General features: G+C 39.9%; 1 protein-coding gene and 1 long non-coding RNA gene across 2 annotated transcripts; both read left to right on the top strand.

The window, feature by feature from the left end:
• The first annotated feature begins 11584 nt into the window (after positions 1-11584).
• Positions 11585-13130, top strand: LOC117826546 (regakine-1-like). The gene is made up of 3 exons (XM_034702673.1): positions 11585-11820; positions 11939-12053; positions 12681-13130. Exons 1-3 carry the CDS (start codon positions 11754-11756, stop codon positions 12925-12927), a joined length of 429 nt encoding a protein of 142 aa, XP_034558564.1. The 5' UTR covers positions 11585-11753; the 3' UTR covers positions 12928-13130.
• Positions 13131-18863: 5733 nt separating this feature from the next.
• LOC117827317 lies at positions 18864-22747 on the top strand. Its single transcript, XR_004634186.1, has 3 exons — positions 18864-18968; positions 21636-21650; positions 22131-22747. It is a non-coding gene; the product is annotated as an uncharacterized LOC117827317 (long non-coding RNA).
• Positions 22748-24187: the final 1440 nt, after the last annotated feature.

The raw sequence follows: 24187 nt of genomic DNA, 5'->3' as shown, positions 1-24187 counted from the left end.
TATTTTGAGGTTATTAAAGAGGGTGGCAGGCACACAGAGTTCAAGACTGTAACATCGGAGTCCAGGGTGAACATCATCATCAACAACAACAACAGAATTATGATTAAGGCTGGTGAAGATCTTCATTTTATTCAATGTTTATTTGTATTCTTATTCTGAAGTGACCTGCAGCTATTTTAGTTTTAAACATGGCCATATACAGTTCAATGATGCTGGTGTAACTGCATGTGGATATTTCAAAGTGCCAACTTTTTTTGAAACACAGAGTACTTTGTCAGGAAACATTTCACTAACTTCCAGAATCCATCTTTAAGCAGTTTGTCAGTTAAATGAAAACTTCCTCATAATGTTAATGGATAATGTAGGTCAACTAGTCTTCAATCTCTATTTATAGATTCTGTACAAAAATATTAAATCTGTACACTGAAGTCTGAAGTTCAGCATGGGAGGTGTTCTGGTTTCTATAGCCTGAGTAGTATTGACCAATCATGTGTCAGCAGGCTTTAGTGTATGCATGTAAAATAGGAGAGCAAAAGCAGGCCGCCACAACCTCCCTGCTCTCACTGGCGGTAATCTGCAACAGTTTATTCATCTTTGTATACAGGTATCTGCATGCAAGTGCTGCTGACAATATATTCAAGATCAAAAGTTTCCAATTTCAGTGACAAACTTGCTTGATGTGTTGCAAAATTTAATCAGCATTTAGATTTCTGACACCCTGGAATGCATCAGAAATGATGGATCTGATCCTCACTCAACAAACACACATTTTAAAATGTATTTCTTCTTCTCTTGAGGACAGGCCTGACAAAGCTGGCACTTTTTATAAATCTGCATCATGTTGTTATTATTTTGGATAACTTAAGACCCATTAATAATGGATTCATACCCCAGATCCCACCTTTTCAACCGCGGCAGTTTCAGGGCCGGTTTGGAGCTGGCGCTCATATGAGAATTGAGTTTTTCGTATTTCAACTGCGAGTGAACCGGCTCCTGGCCGGGAAAACCGGTTCCAGAGCGGCTCCAACTCTTTGCTGATCTAGAACCGTGAACCACTTATGTCGGGGGCGAGGGGCGGGTTGCCGTTTTCAAAAACACAAACCAAACATATTTCCGCCATTGTCCTGCAGCGAAAAAAATAAAAAGACTAATAGATTCCAAGGCAAAGCAGTCGTCAAACAAGGAGACAAGCTGCCGTTGTCCGCCATCGTTGTAGTTGTGAGGGAAAGTTCACGCTAGCGCTGCTTGGAAAAGTGGTCACGTAATTCTGATGTCATGATGTGCCTCTTCCACGGGCTCGAGCGGGTGGAAAAACAAACAGGTTCCGTGTTGGTTCAGGAGTTCAACCAGCTCCGAACCAGCGTGTGCACCAGCCAGGAAATACATCCCGGTTTGCGTTGGTCGAAAAGAGGTTATATTGAAGCTTCTGTGGAACTTACTCTTAACAGTGAAACTAAGACTCATGACAAGCAGATGAAAGGACCCTAGTGGTTTGTATTAAATGTGGAGTATATAATGTAATGTAATTTCTGGGCAACAGGGCTGCTGAGAGGATAAATGTCAGAATCAAACACAAGATCAAACTTCTCTCCCAGTTGATGTTCATGTGTGGTTCCCATAACCAAACAAAGTAGTTTTGCTTCCTCTTGGCAATGTATGTAAGTCTTTCCAGATCAATACAATTTGTAAGCTCCTCTATACTCATTCTCAGTGATGGAGCATATACACTTCCAACAAAGTGTAATAGCTCTCCTGGCATGAATCAGTCTAAAGTCCATGAGTTTGGTCTGTCCCTGTCTCTCTCTGTATTAAGTCCTCTGGATATATTCCAAGCACACAGTTTTACATTGAAAAGGATTTTGATTTTAAACACTTCTGACAAACATTTTACAACACCCCTCCACAAAATCTGAATCTTAGGACATTTCCACAGACAGTGAAGAGGAGTATCTCTCTTATTTAAACCTTACGTGGACACATCTTGAACATTAGCAGCCATATGACAAAGTTTGACAGAAGTTACAGTATATACATTCTTATCAGCCATTTGTGTTGAAGTAGTTCCCCCCTAGAATGTACAGTCTGCCTCTGTGCTTTTCAACAAACTTCATTACCATCAACCTCATCATTGTCTTCTTTAAATTACCTTTCCAAGCATTAATTTGACTTAGCCATGATTCTTAAGAGTATGACATCAACATGTTGCATAAGTGAACCTTCCCAGTCTCAAGTCATGTGTTATATCCTCAAGTGTAGTAGAGGTGGAATGAACATAATCTGTATAGATTTTAATGACATTGATTTTTTTGTTTTTTTTTAAGTTGGATTTTTTTGGGCTTTTACACCTTTATTTTATAGAGGGGAGGACAGTGGGAAACTTGGGAATTACATGCAGGAAAGGGGCCGCAGACTGGATTCAAACCCGGGCCACCTGCTGCATGGGCGCGCAACTGAACCATTAGGCCAAGTCCGCACCCGACATTAGGTGTTTTAACTGCAAGTATTTAAAAAGATGTTTTGGGGGAATTTGGTATCTTTCTCATAACATAACAAAAGAAAGCAACCATCTTCTCCTTTGTATTCTGGATGCCCTTTTTTATTCCATGACTTAAATCCTCCATCTTTTTTTATGACAGTTAAAAACTGCTTCTTACCCAATATGAAGGAACTGTGATATGATATATCTGGAACAGACTTTTGCTCAAGCTAGAAGTGCAAAAAGAGTGTGATGCTGATGTCAGCAAGTCAAGGCCCCCCCCTATACCCACCCTTGTAAGGCAGATATACTAGTTTAAGGCAGAGCCTGGCCTTTCCTTCTTTCAGCTTTGACTTTTTCCTTGTTTGAGAGGAAATCTACAAGACATTCCTCTGAGGTTCAAGAGGAGCTCGGCCTTTGCACTTCTGAGCTTGAGGTCACTGTACTCAACACAAAGTGAGGGTAAATGATCATGGTCCTCTATTAGTGCAGGCGTATTTACCTCTGGCCTACCACCCTCTAACCTCTGTGCGGATGTTCCACTGATGGAGCAGGGAGGGAATGATACCGACATTATAAGGAACACAGACTTTAAAAGATAAAAAGGGAAAACACTTTAGGAGAGTTTCCCTCGGCACTACCACAGAGATTTAATGATACGTTTTAGGCCTCATTTAAACTCTTAGCAGCTGCTTGGAATCTATACTGCCATGTCACTCAACAATCAATACCTCTCTTACACACAAACACACACACTTTGATCTCACAAACACACACACACCCTAGGAGGAATCTCTCTTATCGGGAAACATCAGATCAAGCAGATACACTTGAATGGCTATTGGGGCCAGATTGACTCACAGTAAGGGGACGCTGGATCAATGTTTTTGCTTGCAAGTCAAACTCCTTTTGTTGTGCGTGTGTGTTTCAGCGGGTGTGTTTACCTGCCCAGCCAGCTGTCTGTTAAGTCACGGCATATTAATGTAAGGATGGCGCTCAAAGAGGAACCAGCAGACCTCAGGACGGGCCGAGTGCGTCCATGGACTTGCCTGACAAGAGAGGCCCCTGATCAAGCTCCCCCACTGGGCTCTGGAGACAAAGACAAGTGCCTGTGTTTCCAAACACGGGCCCCTCTCACCACCCAGAGGTCAGCAACTTAGAATAATCTAGCCAGAGCAGGAGGGACCATGCTTTCTCCTGCACACACACAGAAACACACCCATTTAGGCATATAGGCTTTAATATGACCCTGCTTAACCCAACAGAGGAGCAAATAGGGGGGTGTCACGGGGGGAAGAGAGGGCTTTGGGCGGAAGGTTTCTAATGGTGGGGGGTCTATATAAGCAGAAAGACAAAAAAGCAGTTGTAGTGGGGATGAAAAGGGGCTATCATGGGACATATGCTCGACAGACAGAGAACAGACAGAGCCAGCTAAACGCAGGGATGCTAGAAGACAGAAACATGAAGCAAGAGGTTGCGATGTGGACTTAATGTACTGTTAGATCAAAGCAGACAAATAAATCGAGAGATGAAGGGCGAGGGAGACCTTGCCGCGGTGAGTAATGAATGAAGTCTGTGGTCTAAAAGGGACACAAGCTCTTTGATCCCTCCTGTAATAATATTCCTCAAGCACAGCCTCTTCTGAAATGCCATCACCAAAGGGAGACAAATGAGTGACGAGCAGACACAAAAATCAATAAGTGGCTTCATCACCTGCATGTTAAAAGACACATGTCATGTTTTCAACACTTTTGAAAGCGCAAATGTTACACTAGTAGCCAAGTCTAAAATGGAGAGCCTAAATTATTCTAGGCCTGCTGACATTTGTCTCTTAACCTCACAGTTTACTGTATTGTCATGGAGAGCAGAATAATGTCTTTGGTAGCTTCAGGGTTGCAGTAGTTGTATTTTTTGCCACTGTAGACCACAGGGCTAAATTTGGATGACTCTCTCAGAGCCTGTCAAGCTCACACTCAGTTTTGGCTGAGTGTAGTGGAAGTACGCCATCTAGTGGATTAGTGTGACAGAGTAAAAAGAAAGGGAAAATAAAGAGGAAGGAAGCATTGTGTGAATTCGGCATTCAGTGGGGATATGAGGTGCTTTATGAAAACTAAAGAGATGTTGTCTCATACATATTTTAAGTCCTCATAGACGAGCAGAGGAGCTGTTTTAAGTCTCTGTTTATGAAATAAATCCCTGCTTCATTATAAAACATACAGATAAGTAAATTATTTAACAAAGCACAATCCAAAAAATAAGGCAACACAGAATCCCTGTCTGGGAGGCATAAGACACAGCAGTCCTCCCTCCAAGAACCTTTCTCCCTCTTCCAATGTCCAGACTGAGGTTTTAAGCTCGTATGTTACTGTTGGAACATCAGTTGATTCTCCTGCAGGGATACAGACAGCAGAGGGGGGAAGGGACAAATAGAAACATACGGTTGTAACAAAATTCATGGTGTTATGTCATCTTTAAGAGGGGAAAAGTGGGAAAATTGGTTACTTTTTTGAACTGGTTATAAGAGTGAACCTTGATCCTCTAACTGGCGTAGGTCAGTGTTTTTCAAAGTGGGGGTTATGACCCCAAGGGAGAGGCAGAGGATCGCCAGGGGACGTTAACGTGTCATGGAAGCTTGGAGAGGAGAAGTGGAACAAAAATAAAACTCATCTAGTAGCATTATTTGTGACAATAACAATTTAATAGAGTACGTCTTCTTAGATGTTAGCCACTGTTTTTTGTTTATTTGCAAATAGTTTCATTTCCAAATTATCGCCTCTTAACATGGAAATATTTCTAAAAAGAAAAAGACCAAAAGGTGACAGACTGAACATGACTTAGCTGAAAAAGAGATGCAACCATGGGATGCCACCTGGACATCTTGAACTGCTAGCTATGAGCCAGTAAAGAGAAAGTATGGCTTCATTACAACATGTAAAACTGGCCATGATGTGCCCAATGTGTTCTCATAAGACTCTTTTATTATAAGAAGAAAACAATGTTTTATTTCTTTTGTACAGAAAGATCAGAACTTTTATATAATTGTAGACCATCCTAATTTCCTCTATCAAACTTTCTAAAGTCTAAACTTTAAGTTAAATGAACTGAGAGCTGAATGCTGTAGTTCTTTTAACAAAAGAAAGCACCAGGCCTTTCCTCTCTGACAGCACAAAGCAGCAACACAAAAGAAAGAAGTGTCCAGCGCCTCCTTACTAATCAACCCATTTTACCAAAGCTAAGAGGAGGCTGGACAATTTGCTGTCTATAATAGCACTGGCCTAAGGAGACAGGTTACTGAGGCGGTGAATCCCCTCTCCGTCTGAAATGATCGTGCTGGATCAGCTGTGGTATTGCGCATCTCCCAACCGTGAAGAACTGTGGGCCCGAGCGCCGCCGTAATTAAAGCGCTTATTGATTAGACTTTACGCACTCCCGCGTCTTCTGAACCGTGAGCCGGAGGCACGGGGCGGGTCACTCCCTCTCACTATGCTAATGTCTATGGTAATACAGCCCCCCGGTTTGAGTCGATTATTGACGCCTTCCCTAAATGGACGGTTGATCCACAATTGAAGCTTTGTGCCGAAGGGTCAATAGCGGTGAGATTGATACCGGGGCAGGAGGTCAGTTTCATTTCTACTTCACCAATTTCAGGGAATGAATTGAAAATGGCTTTGTTAATTGAAATATTAATTGGAAAGTAAATGACATTTCACAACCCCAAGTGGGATTTCATCTCATCCCCTGGTATTGAGTTGAAATATCTAAGATCCATCTCTAGAGGCCCCGGGGAAAGGGCCAGAGGTTCTCATTTGTTGGGGATCAACTTCTCACTGATTTCAGTTAGGTGGTCTTTATGTCTCTCTTCATATGTTTTCACATTAGACTACTGCTTAAGCAGAAAGAACCTGCAGTGCCCTGAAATGACCACTAGAGGTTGGGATCAAAGGTGATTCCATCTTCATGAGTTATCATATTAAAATCATGGACTGTATAAAATATGGACGTAGTATTCGTGACCTCACCCATCTGTTTCTGAAGTGCTGTTTTGAGGCCAATCGGCAGCGGCAGCCATATTGCTGCTGTGGAGTGAGTGTGACGTAAAGAGGCGGGCTTTGAGCCTCCCAGCCAACAGCTACAGTGTTCCCGCCTGTCAATCACGTCAGCTGTGCCTCTCATTTGAAGTACCGCGTTAGAAAAAAATTCACCCCCCGTACAGTGTGAGCCGATCGAGAAATGAGCTATCCAGACTACACTCGTCTTTTGCACCAGGCTGTAAACATGTTTATTTCTGCTGTAAAGATCGTCTTTTTCCCATTCATGTGTATGTGACTTCCGGTACTACCGGAGCCAGCCTCAAGCGGATCCTCGATGAACTGCAGTTTTTAACACTTCCACATTGGACTCATATTTTTAGACCGGAGGTTGCTGCTTGATTAAAATGCTCAACTTCAAAGCAGAATTAAACATGTTTACTGCCCGGTACAAAGATGCTGTTGGTCTCTTCAGCAATTTTCTCCCTCTATTACTGCCAACTGTATAGGGGCTTACTTTTATGTAGTCACATAAAGTGACATGTTGACCTTTTATCAGGCCTTAGAGTTACACCTAACTGTTTGTGTGAGAACTTTGAGTTACAGACGAGCAACACTAGCTGCCAGCTTGAGGTTGACATAGCTAATTGAATCACTGAATTTAGAATATCTGCATATTTTTGTTGTTGGTGCAACACAGTGTTGCCAATGCAAATATCAGGGAAAGTAGTTTGGCTAGCTGTGTTGTTTCTCATACAAAAGGTGCATTTCAACCAAGAGTTCCGGGTCTTTTAGCCCCCAGAACTACTTTCCCCTGAACTAAGAGGTTCCTGTGCCCCCATTGTTGTCTGCGTTTCGACCGTGGACTGAAATCCTGGGTAGATTGTGCAAATCAGGCCAGTGATATATGGAGAAAATTTTTTTTATATTAAATAATATTTTGAAATCTTAATAAAAAACTAAACTAGTTTGCATTCCCAGGAACTCCCTCTGTGTTTCAACAACTGTGTAAACTCCAGAAACACTGTTACGTTCAGCCGAAAGTCCCTGGACCTGCAAAAGTACTACCCCCAAAGCAGGGGCTTTTCAGGGGGAGATTAACTACCCCTGAACTAAATTTAGACCCTGGTTCCTCCAGTCGAAACGCACATAGTTCAGGGGTAACGTCCCTAGTTCCGGGGGAAAGTTCCTGCTGTCGAAAAACGCCTAAACTGGTTTGCTGAGTGTGGCTAATGTTAGCAGAGCTAGCACCACCAGCCTTTGGTCCACCTTGTAGGTTTAAGTCCACATGCCAGTGCTAGTTACACATCCCTCCAATTCCTCGGTGTAGCCACCATCACTTGTTGGTGGGTGGCTGCGCTACAGCTTAGACCCAACATAAGACCAGCATTTTTGGGATACATTGAACAAATATAAATAGTTAACTTAAACAACTAGTTACTCTGGTGCAAGCTAACAAGGGTGATGAAATTTGATTTTTTTTGTCAACTAACCAACACATCCTAAGACAGACCATCAACAAAGGTATGTTCATTTTTTAATACAGTAAGTGTTGATATAAAAGAAAAGGTCAAGGCACAAGCTGAAAAGCGGTCATACCATTCCTGCTGAAACACAGAACAACAATGCTTGATGTTTGATGGACCTCTGGTGGGCACTGGTGCGGAGGGCAAAGCAAAACATCATGCAATCACTCCAACAAAGGTCGGCGTATCGATCGGTGTGTTTGTCTCCACTGTAACATATCAAAAACATCTCTACTCTTCCCAACACGTCTCCTCCTCTTAAGACGACCTGAAGTGCACTGCTCTTTACAGCAGTCCATCCCCAGATGGCTGTTTGGCCCGTCATGTGGAGGCTCCGGCGTCTCACAGACTCAAACACCAGACACATAGGTCTTTGTTGCAGTGCACCTGGCCTTTGTGGAAGTTTTCTTCCATGGAGTTTTTTTTTTTTTTTTTACTCCAGGTGAACTTTCCAGTGTGTGTACACAGACAGATATGAGACAGTGAGAGTAAATCAGGTTCTATGATCTTCATGAGTCTCCTAAAGAAAGGAAGACAGAATCCTATTTTCTTTCAAAATGAATCAATAAATGTGTCAATGTTGCATTAAGGATAAAGTTAAACCTTGATCTGTCTGGAGCTCATCCTTTATTAAACAGTGAGCGCAGACAAAGCCAAATATATCCATCTGATGAGACACTTCTTTAATTACCGGTCTCCTTCTAGACGTGTCACTCATATTGTATCTCCGCCTTTAGGGCGTGTGTTTGCTTTGAGCAGCACCACCAAGTTATATGTTTCATTTCAGAAAGTCCATTTTCCTGACTTAGACTGATTCTAAAAGCACTGTATTCGATGTTTAAGTCTGGCATGGTGGCTTTTACAGAGACAACCATAATTTGGGTTGTGAGTCATGCATGAGTTGGTGTGAATGCGTGGAGTGTGATTGGAAAGTTGTGGTTATAAGGGGTGAACTTTGACCTCATCATGTCTTTTCTCACAGATGTATACATGGTAATGTGACTCAGCCATATGTAAATATGTTCTTTAGTTTGCCCTCATGTACAGGGGCTTGACAATGTGCTTCTCATTCCCATTTGTGATCGATATCGGATGGGGATATGAGAGTCAGTATTGATTGTAATTTCCTGCGACGCTATGTTCCACTCTCTGGCTTTATCAGGAGACTAATTTCAATCAGCTACGCTGTCGGCCAACCAACAGCCCGGGCTGCTGCCCAGGACAACAACTAATGAATAAGGGAGGAACGAATAATACAGCCAGGCATTTCTGGTCTGACAAACAGGTTGCTACAGGGATGACAATGATGGGGCTGGGATATTGACTGTGGAAAAATGTGTGTGTTGGTGTGTGTGTGTGTGTGTGTGTGTGTGTGTGTGTGTGCCTACTTACCTTTGTGGGTTTGTGTAGCATGTTCTGTAAAATGTGTGTATTTGTGTGTTTTTATCCTCGGTTAAGGCAGGTTGTCACTGGTTTTAATGACCAGACATTTGGGACATCAGGTGTTTGTGTGTCTCGGGATTTGCTGGTGTTGACAGAAGGACTCAAGGGCGAGTTAACATTTGTTTTCCATCCTGACAGCAGGTGGACGGCCAATCAGGTGTTTATTTTTTTGCTGTCATTGCTGAGTAGGTATAATGATGTAGCACAAGGCTCAGATACACACTTTTTGCACCATGTTCCACCATTTTTATTCGTTTTTCCCTTCTTTTTTTTTTTTTTTTATCCCTGCTGTGTTTCAGTTTTCTTTCAACCCTCTCTTAAATGTATTCCAATGGCTTTCCTTTATTTGCCTTTCTGATTCTTTATATGTCTATCACTCTCCTCCGCTCTATATATCTCTTTCACACCCTCCTTCCTGATATCTCTCTTTCTCTCTCACTCCTCTCCTTTCTCAGTTTAGTCTTTGAATTGAGTCAATTACATTGTCAGATTACTTGGTCATATTGATGAAAAATATAATGTTAAAACTCAGAGGTTAATGCATTCCCCCATCTAAATACAACATTCATTTATGACTCATTGTGCCCTCTTAACTACAAAAACATTTTACCCATGGGTCCTAGCTTTTCTTTGGAATTGGTGTATGTATAAGTTGTAATCAATCATTGCTGGTACTAGTATCATTAATTGATAGTTTAGGGCAGAGGCCCTCAATAAGTTTGCTGCTCAAAGAAAAGTGGACGGTGAAAATCAGCGATTGAAAGAAGAATGGAGTGAAACTTTTGAATTCACTCACCCTCCAACCACCACAAGACCCATGTGCTTAATATGCCAGGAGACTATAGCTGTACTGAAGATGTCAAATTTGAAACGGCATTATAAGACGAAGCATAGGAATTTTGAAGAGACATTTCAAAATTCAGAGGTAAGAACTACAAAATAAATGCACTGAGATCATCATATCAAGCTGCAAGCAGGACTCTTGACAAATCTATGACACAAAAACACACAACAACAACATTTACAGTTGTGCTCATAAGTATAGGCCTATATACCCTGGCAGATTTGATGATTTCTTGGGTAGTTTCTGTTGTCATTATGATACAAAAAGAGTAAACACAGTTGTTTGATAATAATTTGCTTCACCCAAATGCTACCCATGAGTGAAAACAATGTTTTTCTCTTATCATTCATATTCTCTGAAAAATGGCCAAAAAAAAATCACAAATTCTGCCAGGGTATGTAAACTTTTAAGCACAGTAGTTCATATTTTTGTTGTTATTTTGAACGGAAAGGACATTTTGTTTTGAATATTACAGTATTATTGCATATGGTCTGATCAACCTTATTAAATGGACCTTTGGCTCATTGAAAAAAATATTTGTGGCCCTTTAAGATTTGTATTTGAGTACCCCTGGTTTAGGGCTTCAAAGCACATAATAGTTGGAAATCAAGTGGCACTTTCCATTCAATATACAGTTAATGATCTTGACACATTCACCAAGATGAATTGGTCTGGTGATGCCAGGCTATGGACAAACCATTACTTAGATATTCTGATATAATGCCAAAGTTGTAAATTTGAAATAGCTGCAACTAGCCTTAAAGTTTAGTAGATGTTATTCAAACATTTTTACATACCAATAACTTGAGAGAAAAGCTGATCATTTCAATAGTTACACAGCACTGTTAAGTAGAGCTTGGCTGAGAATGTCATTGACATTTTATAAGATAGTTAACAGATTGGTTGTGGTCGTGTGATGGTTAAAAGTATTTCTAATTCAATTTTACCAAAAGAAATCCCTCAGGATCCTATTGAACGTTTTGTTGAACTTCATTTCTCCTCTCAGCGAACACACTTTGAATACTATCAGGGACTCTAATACAGAAGCAAGTTGTGGCTTTCAGAGTGAGTGTATGGGAAAGTGATGTCTGTGAGTTTGTACTCACACCTCTGTGACGCTCAGTAATGACTGAGTTGTGGGCTGGTCTGTGGTGGTGAGTCCGTTTCTCACCCAAGCTTGTAAAAGGTGAGATCATTGTTTCCTTTCTGACTATCCTCCATGCTAATGGGGGAGCGGTGTGTGTAGGGGGGGGAGGCGGAAGGGTTTGTGTTTTATAAAAGACAAGATCTTGAGTTGAATCATCAGTGAGACGGAGAGGACTTTAGAAACTGGAAAAGTAAACTAATACTCCTGCTGTGTGTGTCAGACTGAGTGATCCAGATTGCATGACCTTCTTCTACACTCAGAGACTCAATAACAAAAACAAATTTTGAAGATGAAATCCTGCCTGGTGTCGGTCGCTCTTCTCTGCTTCACCACATGGATGAGCCTGGTCAATGCAAGTAAGTTCTGCAAAAAAAACCATAAACTTTTATGTAAAAATGTGAAGCTGTGATTATGTGTACTACAGCTTAAATCAAAGGTAGTTAACCTGTGTTTGTTTTTGTCTTTCTTGTTTAGCACATGGACCAATGACAAACTGCTGTGAGCAGTGGTCCACCACCAAAATCCCGTTACATCGAGTTAAGAGTTACACCATTCAATCTGGCGGCGTCTGTCCAATCAAAGCTATCATGTAAGTGGCCTTTAAATTTCACATTATTAAGAATTCAGCATAGATGTTCAGTAAGACCCAACGTACACTGTACGGTTGTATAAATGTTGTGGTGGAATGAAAACTCACATGAACTCACTCAGACTCTAAGTATTGAATTGGGAGGGAGTATTAACATATAAATAAAGTTTACTTTAAAAATAAAAAAAACCGCCTACTGTATGCAATCTAATTCAATCCAATACAAAAGCTCTCTCATAAAATCTACTTTTACAAAGCTTACTGGAGATGAGTCACGATTTTCAAATTTAAAAAAAAACTGAGGAGACGTAATCAATAGTCAAACATTTTTGTGAGAAACTTAAAAAAAAAAAAGGTACAGTGCAACCTTTGCCAGGACAAATTAACATACTGCAAATCTATAGCAACTATTCAAAGAGAGTGCAACACCCAGCAGAAGGAAAGGGGGACTATTTAGTTGGTCATCCAATAGTTACAAGCCACTATCAAATTGCATTTTTGTTTGAAAAGCCGTGACCTACCCTCACATTTTCAACTTTTGTTGACATGGAAAAAGAGCTGGTAACTCTACTTTAGATTTGTATATATTTACTGTTTATTAATAATTGTATTCATTAATATTCACAGGATTCGGACTCAGAGGGACATAACACTTTGCTCCAACCCTGATGACGGCTGGACTAAAAAAGCCATGCGTAAGGTGGACGAGGAGACGAAAGCGCTGCTGCAGCAGTTGCAGATTGAAGAAGATGGATCAGCTACTATCATCACACCAGCTGCAGTGAAGGCCTCACAGAAGACAGGCAGGAGAGGAAAGAGACCACAAGGAAAAAAGTCAAGGGGAGGAAAGAAGGGCCGGAGACAACGTGTTTGAGGAATCAGAGAATAAATCAAAGCCACCACAGACAAATATTCCTGTCTTCATTTGGACTCATCCTGATACAATACATTGAGCGTAAAGACACTTTAACGACTTAAACAGACTTTATACATTTTAATATTCATGATTAAATATACAGTATATTTTGATAAAAAATGACCCCAGCTAGTTGTCCTAAATGTATGTATGTCAGTCTATTTCAGAAGTTTTATAATAAAGATCTTTTGAATAATAAACATTGTTTTTTGTCATGTGAAGTGGAATCTAAAAATACACTGCTATGTTGTAGTGTGGTAAACTGTATTTACATACCTAACTAGTGTGAACACTCAGATAATTGTGACCTGCCAAGGACCTTAGACGTAAATTAGCTTTAAGCTAACTCTGGTAAAATGCATCAAATAGTAACAATTATGTTCAATTTTGTACATGGTCACTTTATTAATAAATAAATAAATAAAATTAAATTAGATGATTAATAAGTGAACAGGAGAAAACCAGTCAACATAGCAAATACAGGCAAAGATGGGCACAGACATAGATATAGCAGTTATGTGCACAAAGTATGTACACACATCAAAATAAACAATAACAGCTCAACTCAACTTTATTTATATAGCACCTTTCATACATAGAAACATGTAGCCCAAAGTGCTTCACAGAGTAACAGACAGTAAGAACACAACAGCAATGGTAGAATTATAGAAGGCATGAAAAAAGAAGAAATACTTAAAAAAGAAAAGAAAATCAACACAGTAAAATTAATAAAATAAGTAAGAGTGGAAATAAAAGTTAAAAATAAGGTAGAGTTAACGAGATCAGGTGAACACAATAAATAAATAAGATAAATAAATACATGTTAAAACAATGGTTTAGATAATAATGATAAAATAATAAAAATGATAATAAAATAATAAAATAATAATAAAAATAATAATAATAATGATACTGATAATGCAGTCCAGGGCTAAAATAAATTACTTCACATTAAAAGCTAGATTAAAAAGGTAAGTCTTAAGTTTACTTTTAAAAACTTAAGACTTACCTAGCTCAGAAGACAAATACTGCACATTTGGTCATTTGGTGGTCTGCTAAGTTTCATTAATGAGCAACCAGTCCATGATAAGGAATCAATTTAGAGTGTTGCTTGGAGGTATAATACCACTCACAGGTATGGTTCTCTTTCCATGTATTTATTGCAAGAGAGAACTGCACTTGACATAACATCCATTCATAATTCATATTGTATTTAGTCACACTTTAACAGATAAAATAAAAGGAACTCTATGTTGCTTTAACATTGCTCACAGCTATGTGGTAAGAGCTGTTCTGGTGTCAGGGGTCTGTGTGGATTTACCATACTGTTTGTTAAGATTCAGACATTTGCAAAACTCCCAGAACTGAACAAGTCACCATCAATAATCCTTGATCTTTCTAACTCATCACCTGGCTGTGTTAAATACTTGAGTCTGATTAGTCAAAGCCCCTTGACCTTCCCTTGGAAGTGGTTATTAACTCTGACTTATGATGGGGGTTTTCTTTCTTATTAGATTCTGTCAAGCAATCCTCACAACAGCAGCAAAGCAGGTGAGTGCAACTTAAGGTTAGCGATCACTGTAAAGGAACATAAACCATGAGTGGTGGTGATGATAGCAGCAGTGTTAAAAGGTTTGACTTTTGCATTATTTATTATTTATTTTTTATTTTTTTAAGTTATGTTTTTGGCCTTTTTGCCTTTATTTTGATAGTACAGCTGAGGAGAGACAGGAAATGTGGGTAGTAGAGAGCGGGGTAAGACATGCAGGACATGGAATTGAACCGGCAACCCCTGCGACGAGGACTGTAGCCTCTGTATGTGGGGCGCTTAGACCGCTAAGCCACCAACGCCCCAGCCTTATTCATTTTTAAAGGTGTGTCAACTGCAGGGCTAAGAAAAGAAGGAGAGCTGAATTAGGCCAAAAGTTAACCTTTATAATGTTGCTGAAGACTTGTTCATCTTGTCTAGTTTAAAGAAATGTTAATGCAATGTGAACATCACAAATAAGCTGGTTTGTGTTTGACCCTGACTTGACTGTGAATTTAATTTTCAGTTTAATGTTAAATGGACTGCAACAGGCAGATAAGAATCCTTTGCCATGGAACTCTAACTGTTGTGGAATCACTGGGTCAATCAATGTATGGTGAGCAAGTGGTTATGCAAAATAAAATCTCGACAGGGTGAGACAAGACCCCGACACGAAGCGGACCATACATTTTCACACACTTATCAAATTGAGAATCTGATTGTAATGCTCCATATCACACCATCTTTTCTGCATTGAGCCACAAGCAGCAGAGCAAAAAAAAAAAAAACACTTAGTGTCTGCACAATATGCTGAAGCTGGTTTGGACAAGTTGTAATTAATGCAATATGCACATGTATTAACATACATTTTGACTTATTTATTTATTCACTTGTTTATTTGACAGAGGCACATATGTGAGACAAGAAGTGTATACCAGTAGATACCAAGCATACAGGTGTCCGGCCACATGAGTGTGACTTCTGAAGGAAACTCAGAAAGGTAAACATATCACACAACCACATTTTTTTCATAAGATAGAAGATAATATCTTTTAAAAATGCTAAATTTCCTCAATAATATGTAAGCCTTAATCATGTGTAGTCTTATGTTGATGCATTTTGATGTTTGTAATACTATTGTCCTTCTGTTTATGTGAAACTGTGAGGCGCCGTAAAACCACATCCACCACTTCCTGCATGCCGAGTATGTACTAGCTTAAGTTTGTGGTTAATTCAACAGAAAAGTATTAGAAGTGACTGCGTCCTTGTTTCTAAGAAATCTAACTACGACATTATGAAATATCAAAATAAAAAATGTTTCTAGGCAGAACCTTCCATTACACACATACTACATTGGAAAGTATAAATGTCAATGTGTATTCATATGAATACTTTAAACTTGATCCATGCAAAGTTCATGGAAATAAAGAAATCACTCTTTGTAATGAGACAGGTGTTGTTTATATTGAAAATTATCTCTTGACTCCCTAAACTCAGTGGAGCATTATAGCATATTTTATCTCATTGTTATTGTTTTATGTTTGGTTGCTTCTCTACACTGTAAACTAGCTTATACGAAGCAGCAGCAGGCAGTAAACAACTCTGATAGAAAACACAAACACTGCATACTACCCTGCACAGCACCCAGTAGACAGACAGTCAAAAAAAAAGGCGCATTTCGACTGCAGAAACCTGCAGAACTCAGGACTTTACCCATAAACTATGTGCTTTTCAACCACAGGAACCAGGGTCAATATTTAGTTCTGGGTAGTTAATCAAAACCTGAAAAGTCCTTTCTTGGGGGTAGTACTTTTCAAAGGTCCAGGAACAATGGGGTGAGGACCTGCAATATGGCGTCAATTCTGTGCCAAAATCTGCATGCATAAAACCATCATCAGCGCACATTAAGACGACTCTCTGCGCGCTTGCTGTCTCTCTTTTCACGCTCGCTGTCACTCTCTGCGCGCTTGCAGTCTCTCTTTTCACGCTCGCTGTCAAGGCTGATTTATACTTCTGCGTCGCCCCTACGCAGCAGGGGCTGACGCGGACATGAGCCCACATACTTCTGCGTCGATGTGTCTGTGTCGCGCAGCAATTCTCCTCCGAAACGCCTGAGGGCAGTGCGGTCTCTCTGATAGCCGGTCGCCTGCTTCCGGTCCTGCTACGATCTCTGTTTACTTTTCCACATCGATTCAGAGCGTGTTAAGTTAATCTACAGCTGATACATGTTGCTGTTTATCATACAGACATGATTACATGAAGAATAGAGAGGAGGAGATGAAATACACGGCCGATGTGTGGCCGATGTCCAGGATCCCGGAAGTGCTGTGAATGCGGGAAAGACCAAGCCGTCGAGCGGACCAATCACAGAGCTTGCGGTCCACGTCGGCTCTACGTGTAGTTACATTTTGGAGGAGGTGCACGTCAGCTACGTGCGTAGGCCTCTGCGTAGGTACGGGAGCTACGCGGACCTACGGCGTAGACTACGCCGTCGATTTGACGCAGAAGTATAAATCAGCCTTCACTCTCTGCACGCTAGCAGTCTCTCTGTACACGCTCACTGTAACTTTCTGTGACTTCTACGCGCTCGGCTTTGCTGAGTTTTGGCACTCTGGGGGCGGGCATTGAATAGACAGCCCCACAACCCCTCCTTTCTGTTTCGTCACTTTAAACACCTACTGTCACCAGGTCAGAGCCAATCCGAGGCACAGTAGGTCGGGTCATCATGGCAGCAGAATTCGAGAATTCATTTGGGTAAAGTTAGAAAGATATTCACAGATTCGACTTTCTCGGATCAATAACTTGTTAACGAAAGGTGGTAAAAACCCGAAGTATACCTCTTTCCCATCAGTGTAAGACAGACAAGGAGCTACAACTTACTTTTCATCAATATAGGCCGTCTTCCTTCTATAACTTTTTTTATCCATCTTTTTTTTCGTCATGATACATTTACAAAACCAGGTTGTCTAAAAACACAACCTGTGATTCATTTGCGTTTAACACTTCTCTGAGCCCAGCACAAATGCGTCACTGTCACTTTCCGGTGTTATGGTTTTAAAAGTAACCCTGGAAACTGGAGACCTTCGGCTTAAAGTGTCAGTTTACGCGGTTGAGTTTACAACAGCTGTTGAAAGACAAATTGAATCCTCGGTAAAGCATCCTAGTTTAGTTTTTATTAGAATATCAAAATATCCTGATCAGATTACTATTTAATGATAATCTAAAGACATTTGTGAGGGATGTATTTAGCTTGAAAGTCTCCAGTAAACAGAATTGCTTTTTAAACCGAAACACTGGTCGATCACTGCCATAACTTTTAAAATTCCCTTAAGTTGAGCAATACGCAATTTTAAAGCTTTTTTGAAACAGTTTTACTAAGTGCACTTGTCTTCTTTTAACGGTTGATTCGGTGGATCCGTCTGTAATGCAATAGAGCACGATCTATAACTGCACAAGTTGAATCTCCCTCATGCTTCCAGGACAGTTGTAGCGTCATTTTTGTTGAATAGCCTTCATCTCTCTCTTACTGCCCTCTATTGGTCTGGCGGTGTAGTGTAAGTATTTTTTTCCCCTATACGTAATTGGCTTGATTTGCATAATCTTCCTGGGACTTCAGCCCGCGATCAAAATGCTGACAACAATGGGGCCACATGAACCATTAAGTTCCTGGAAGAGCACGTAGATTGAAGCATTTAATGACTAAAGAGCCAGTCATTCCCCTCATTACACACAGGGGAAGTACTCTGTTAATCAAGTGAACAGCAACATGATTCCAAATTAGTGCTGCTCTGTGCCTTTTGAATGTTTAAATGATGCAGTTGTTGCTATCCAGAAATAAACAGCAGTTTCTTGGACTATAACATGCACATGCAGTGTTTGCAGTATGTTACAATTGTCATATGCTCGCTCGAATAAATGAATAAATGAATAAATAAATAGTGCAGAATAAGAGGACTCAACAGCAAGAGTCAAGGTAAATATCAACTAACTCCTTTGAATGAGTCGTTCTGTCATTCTGTTCAGTCAAACAATGAATCCAAAAAATATTCACAAAAAGATGGTTGATCTGAAAAAGCATTGTGAGCACACTTAATGGGTAAACCAGGGCCAGAACTTCCCTACAGAACCTGTCTCTCAATCTGTTTGTAGGCTTCTACAACACATATATATCAAGTTGGGGACCAAGTTTACTTTCACATGTGACATCTGTTGGTGTGTGTGTGTGTGTGTGTGTGTGGGTGTGTGTGTGTGTGTGTGTGTGTGTGTGTGTGTGTGTGTGTGTGTGTGTGTGTGTGTGTGTGAGCGAGCGAGCGAGTGAGTGAGTGTGTGTGTAGTGTTCAGGTGGTGGAAAAGGGACTGCGAATATCATCATATCTGACATCGAGCAAAGTTCAATCAGACGCTTTGGGGCACCAATAAAGAGTGAGACTGCACTTCCCTTCTGATAGGTTAACCACAAAGAACCTCTCCAGTGCGTGTCTGCCACACACTCACACACACACACACAGAACTCGAGGATGTAACAGAAAAAAACAAAACACAAATGAGAGCCAGGGAAGACCCACAATCCTTTGCAAACACGGCCCAAACAACAGATTACATCATCCCATGTAATAACACACAATTTTACGCTGATTGGTTATTCCCACAGCAGCCTTTGTCTTCTGATTTCAAGCCAAGGTGGAGATTCTAAAATACTGATTTAATGTAACATTGATGTTTACAGGTCTGCCTATTGTATAAATGTAAAGTATGACAAACTGAAATGCCAATTTTTTAATTATTATTCATGTTGGACAATTGGGAATGTTTGCTATCAACAACTTCCTAACCCACACATGTTAGGTATAAAAGGTGTACTGTAATATTAGTTACTTCATGGAAATGTTAGCTAGCTAAGGTTATGTTTAGTAGCTAATGGTAAGCTAGGATAAAGTTCTGTACTTAAGTCTGTTATTACGGTTTAGCCAACATAGGCTTGATGAAGGATCAAATATACGTATGTTTTACCTTGAAATTTAGCCTGATGTTGCTCCAGACTTTCACAATTGTTGTCTTTTTAGTTGATGATCATTTTAAAAGCAGTGAATAATATCATATGAATTGTTCCATGAGTAAGGGATGATGTTTAGTAAGCTGATAGGTTAGTCAAATAGAAACCTGACTGGGTGAGACAAGACCCCAGAGCAAAGCTACTGAATAAAGTCACAAACAAAATGACAATAACTATTCATTTAAAAAATATTTGATTGATTTAAAAATTATATATGTACAAATTAAAAAAATAGTCCTATGGTTAACAGCATGGTTAACACAAATAAAGAATAAACATCCACCCAGCCTCACAACAATGGTGCACATCATCCCACATACATACACACTGGAATGAACACACAGGACACATATATATACACTGGACACATATGAAAACACTGGACACATATAAACACATCGGACACATATAAACACACAGGACTAATATATACACACACCGGACACAAATGAACACACAGGACACATATATATACACCGGACACATATGAACACACCGGACACATATAAACACAAAGGACACATATGAACACACCGGACACATATGAACACACCGGACACATATAAACACAAAGGACACATATGAACAAACCGGACACATATATACACACCGGACACATATGAACACACCGGACACATATATACACACCAGACACATAAAAACACACTGGACACATATAAACACAGAGGACACATATATACACACCAGACACATATAAACACACCGGACACATGTAAACACAGAGGACACATATATACACACCAGACACATATAAACACACCGGACACATATAAACACAAAGGACACGTATATACACACCAGACACATATAAACACACCGGACACATATAAACACAAAGGACACATATGAAAACACCGGACACATATGAACACACCGGACACATATAAACACAGAGGACACATATATACACACCAGACACATATAAACACACCGGACACATATAAACACAAAGGACACATATATACACACCAGACACATATAAACACACCGGACACATATAAACACAGAGGACACATATGAAAACACCGGACACATATGAACACACAGGACACATATATACACACCAGACACATATGAACACACCGGACACATATATACACACCGGACACATATGAACACACAGGACACATATATACACACCGGACACATATGAACACACAGGACACATATATACACACCGGACACATATGAACACACCGGACACATATGAAAACACCGGACACATATAAACACACCGGACACATATGAACACACCGGACACATATATACACACCAGACGCATATAAACACACCGGACACATATAAACACAGAGGACACATATGTACACACCAGACACATATAAACACAGAGGACACATATATACACACCAGACACATATAAACACACAGGACACATATAAACACAGAGGACACATATATACACACCAGACACATATAAACACACCGGACACATATAAACACAAAGGACACATATATACACACCAGACACATATGAACACACAGGACACATATATACACACCGGACACATATGAACACACGGAACACATATATACACACATTACATGGGCATTTTATTTAGCAGTGCTATGGCCGACGGGAGAAAGCTTCTGCCAAACCGGGCTCACCTACAGTATGAGGATCTGTATCTGAGACTAGATGGGAGTAGTGTGAAGACTGAGTAGAGGGGGTGTTGGGGGTCCAGTGTTATAATGTGTGCTCTTCACACAGTCTTTGTTGGCAGCGTTTGTGAATGTCAGTGGTGTGTTGATCAAAGTTAAGTTTATAATAATCATCTAACTCAATATTTTGAATGGGGAACATGACTTCTTCAGGAATGTTTCTAGCTTTCTTATTCTTCACAGTGAATTGAAAATTTCTATTGACACTTATGTGATACAAGGTCAACAGGTTTTCTGCAAGAATGTAAAATGTGGCACAAATCACAAATTTTAATACTGTTGCTATTATCAACCAACCAAACCAAAAACCAACCAAAGGATCTATGTTTTTTCACTGAATTTTTAAAAATATAATGCTAACAGATATTTTTTTTCCTTCCTTAGTGCCAACAAGCAGAGGTAAGATGTTTTGGAACTCTTTTTGACAATGACATGTCAACTGCTAGTCTATGTCGTTTATTAGTGCTTTTGTAATGCAGAATTATCACTGTTGTCAATGAGTATTGACCAATCAGAATCAAGTATTTAATGCTGCCAGGTGATGAGTAAAAAGACGGATAATAAGATAGTTTCATGTAACTTGCAACCTGGAGCTCAGCAGTACAACATTATAACACTAATAACACTTGAGCCTGAGGGGAAATGGCTGCTATATGAATATGGTGAACAAGTTTATATCACACTTGAAGTATATTCACTCTTAATTTTTATCAAGATGCAAGTAACTCTTGCATTAGTAAGTTGCATAGTGGCAACAATGGTGGGCCACCAGTTGATGTGAGGGGTGGGGAAAAACCATTACCCTGTAGTATATGCAAACAGTCACTAACCTCAAGCATGCTTTTTCTCTTGGTGTTAAACCCTCCCTCCACACCACAGCGGAGCTGTACTTTCTCTTTCTACCCACGTAAGCAACAGTTTGTGACTTCTATGCTTTAAACCACTCATCATTGTGTTTGCACCACCTCTTAATGGAAACTTGTTAGCTGGAAGCCCCCACAGCTTCCACCTGGTCAGCCTGAAGCCCACCATGTCACACGATTTCTGTGAGGGGAGATGGAACATGGTGGCTAGCTACCGCACTAATCAAACTGAGAGTGACTCATTCATAGAAGTCCTACATGGATTAGACTTCTAATCAAAGAAAGCTGGGTTTGACATTTTATTTAGTGAGTCAGATCGGTGCCATTTAGATGTGTGTGGCTAATTAACTGCTCTGTGAACCCTGGGAGGCATAGGTTGAGTTTAACATTTGGAGAGACATAAAGTATAATGATAGTTCAAGCCCGATACAAAATGAAACAGTAATGTACGTATATCTGTATTTGTATGTTGTGCATTACCACTATGTTCTGCAGTTGAAAAAAAAACTTTCAATGCAGAACATAGTGGTACACCATAACCACCGTGTTCATAGAAAAACCTATACATAGATTTCAATACACAAATGTTTGACTTTGAAAATGTAATGCTTCACTTATTGTTCATAATCAAGATTCAGTATTAAGAGCTTTGTTCTTATGTCATTTTTTTTCACACAGGTAGTGTTGCAGTTTTCTATGTTGAAATGATGAGAAACAAATATAGAACAAATACCAATCAGTCAAATAAACAAATATCTTTTTAAATTTGCATCTTTGTTCAGAACATTAACTAGAGTTAAGATAGCGTTGCTTAGTTTGTTTTGGGTATTAACTTCTGTATATACATAGTATGATTATACTACATATATACCCAGTATAGTAGGGGAGAACGGGGTTGGTTGTCACATGGGTTGGTTGTCACACTCGTTATATCTTGCCACCTTTTTCATGTCAAATTGTAAATATTCAGCTCCTCAGTATTTTTCTTCTAGGCTTTTAAACGATGGGTTTATAACAAAACAAGTGTTACCCTTACAAAGTGTGAGGGGAAAGCTATAGTTTAGATTTTTATTAGCTAGCTAAGTAGTTGTTAGATGGTTGTTAGCCTTGATGCTAGCAAAAAATTCCAGTTGGGGTTGGTCGTCACATTCTCTTTGGGGTTGGTTTTCACATGTAACAACCAACCCCTATGTTGGCAAAATCATGCATGGTGAAATTAGTTGGAGTGCGCAGACCCTACATTTGCAATCACTGTGACTCAGACAGTGACTGCATGTAGCCTAGTTGAGTCGGCCATTATTGTTCGGCCTATTTGTTTTGTTATATATGTTGTTATATAGGCTGGACTAAAGATGTGTTTCCTGTTCATGTTCCTTGCTCATTTTATGTTAAAATGCATTAAGTTATGTAGGCCTATCACTTGTCACTGCAATTAAACTTTCAAATTTAGTTCTGCAGTCTTGCCTTTTTTAAAAGATTTTTCCCATTGAAATATCATTGTGACAACCAACCCCATAGTGTGTGACAACCATCCCCATAGTGTGTGACAACATCCCCATAGTGTGTGAAAACCATCCCCGTGATGGGGTTGGTTGTCATACTGTGTCCGAGTGTCTTTGATAGTTAATTGCCTCTTTGTTACAATGATTTGGAAAATGAGAGGGATACATATTTCAACCCATTACTTAAGCTTCAATTTAATGTAGGAATGACTATTGAAAGATGTTTTGTTTTTTTTTTTTGGCCTTTTTGCCTTTATTTGAGAGGACAGCTGAAGAGAGACAGGAAATGCGGGGAGTAGAGAGCGGGGGAAGACATGCAGGAAATGGTCGACCGGCCAGGAATTGAACCGGCGACCCCTGCGACGAGGACTGTAGCCTCTGTATGTGGGGTGCTTAGACCGCTAGGCCACCAGTGCCCCTATTGAAAGATGTTTTGATGATGAGCAATCATCAAAACAGTAATAAGTGTGACAACCAACCCTGTTCTCCCCTACTCACAATTAAATAATTGATTCTTGTTTTGTATTATTATATTCAATCTTTGTACTATTTGATTCAAAGCTGAAGTTTG

Source organism: Notolabrus celidotus, chromosome 15 (genome assembly GCF_009762535.1).
Source record: "Notolabrus celidotus isolate fNotCel1 chromosome 15, fNotCel1.pri, whole genome shotgun sequence".
Taxonomy (NCBI): domain Eukaryota; kingdom Metazoa; phylum Chordata; class Actinopteri; order Labriformes; family Labridae; genus Notolabrus; species Notolabrus celidotus.
The sequence above is the reverse complement of the archived record's forward strand: the minus strand, read 5'-3'. Positions and strand labels throughout refer to the sequence as shown.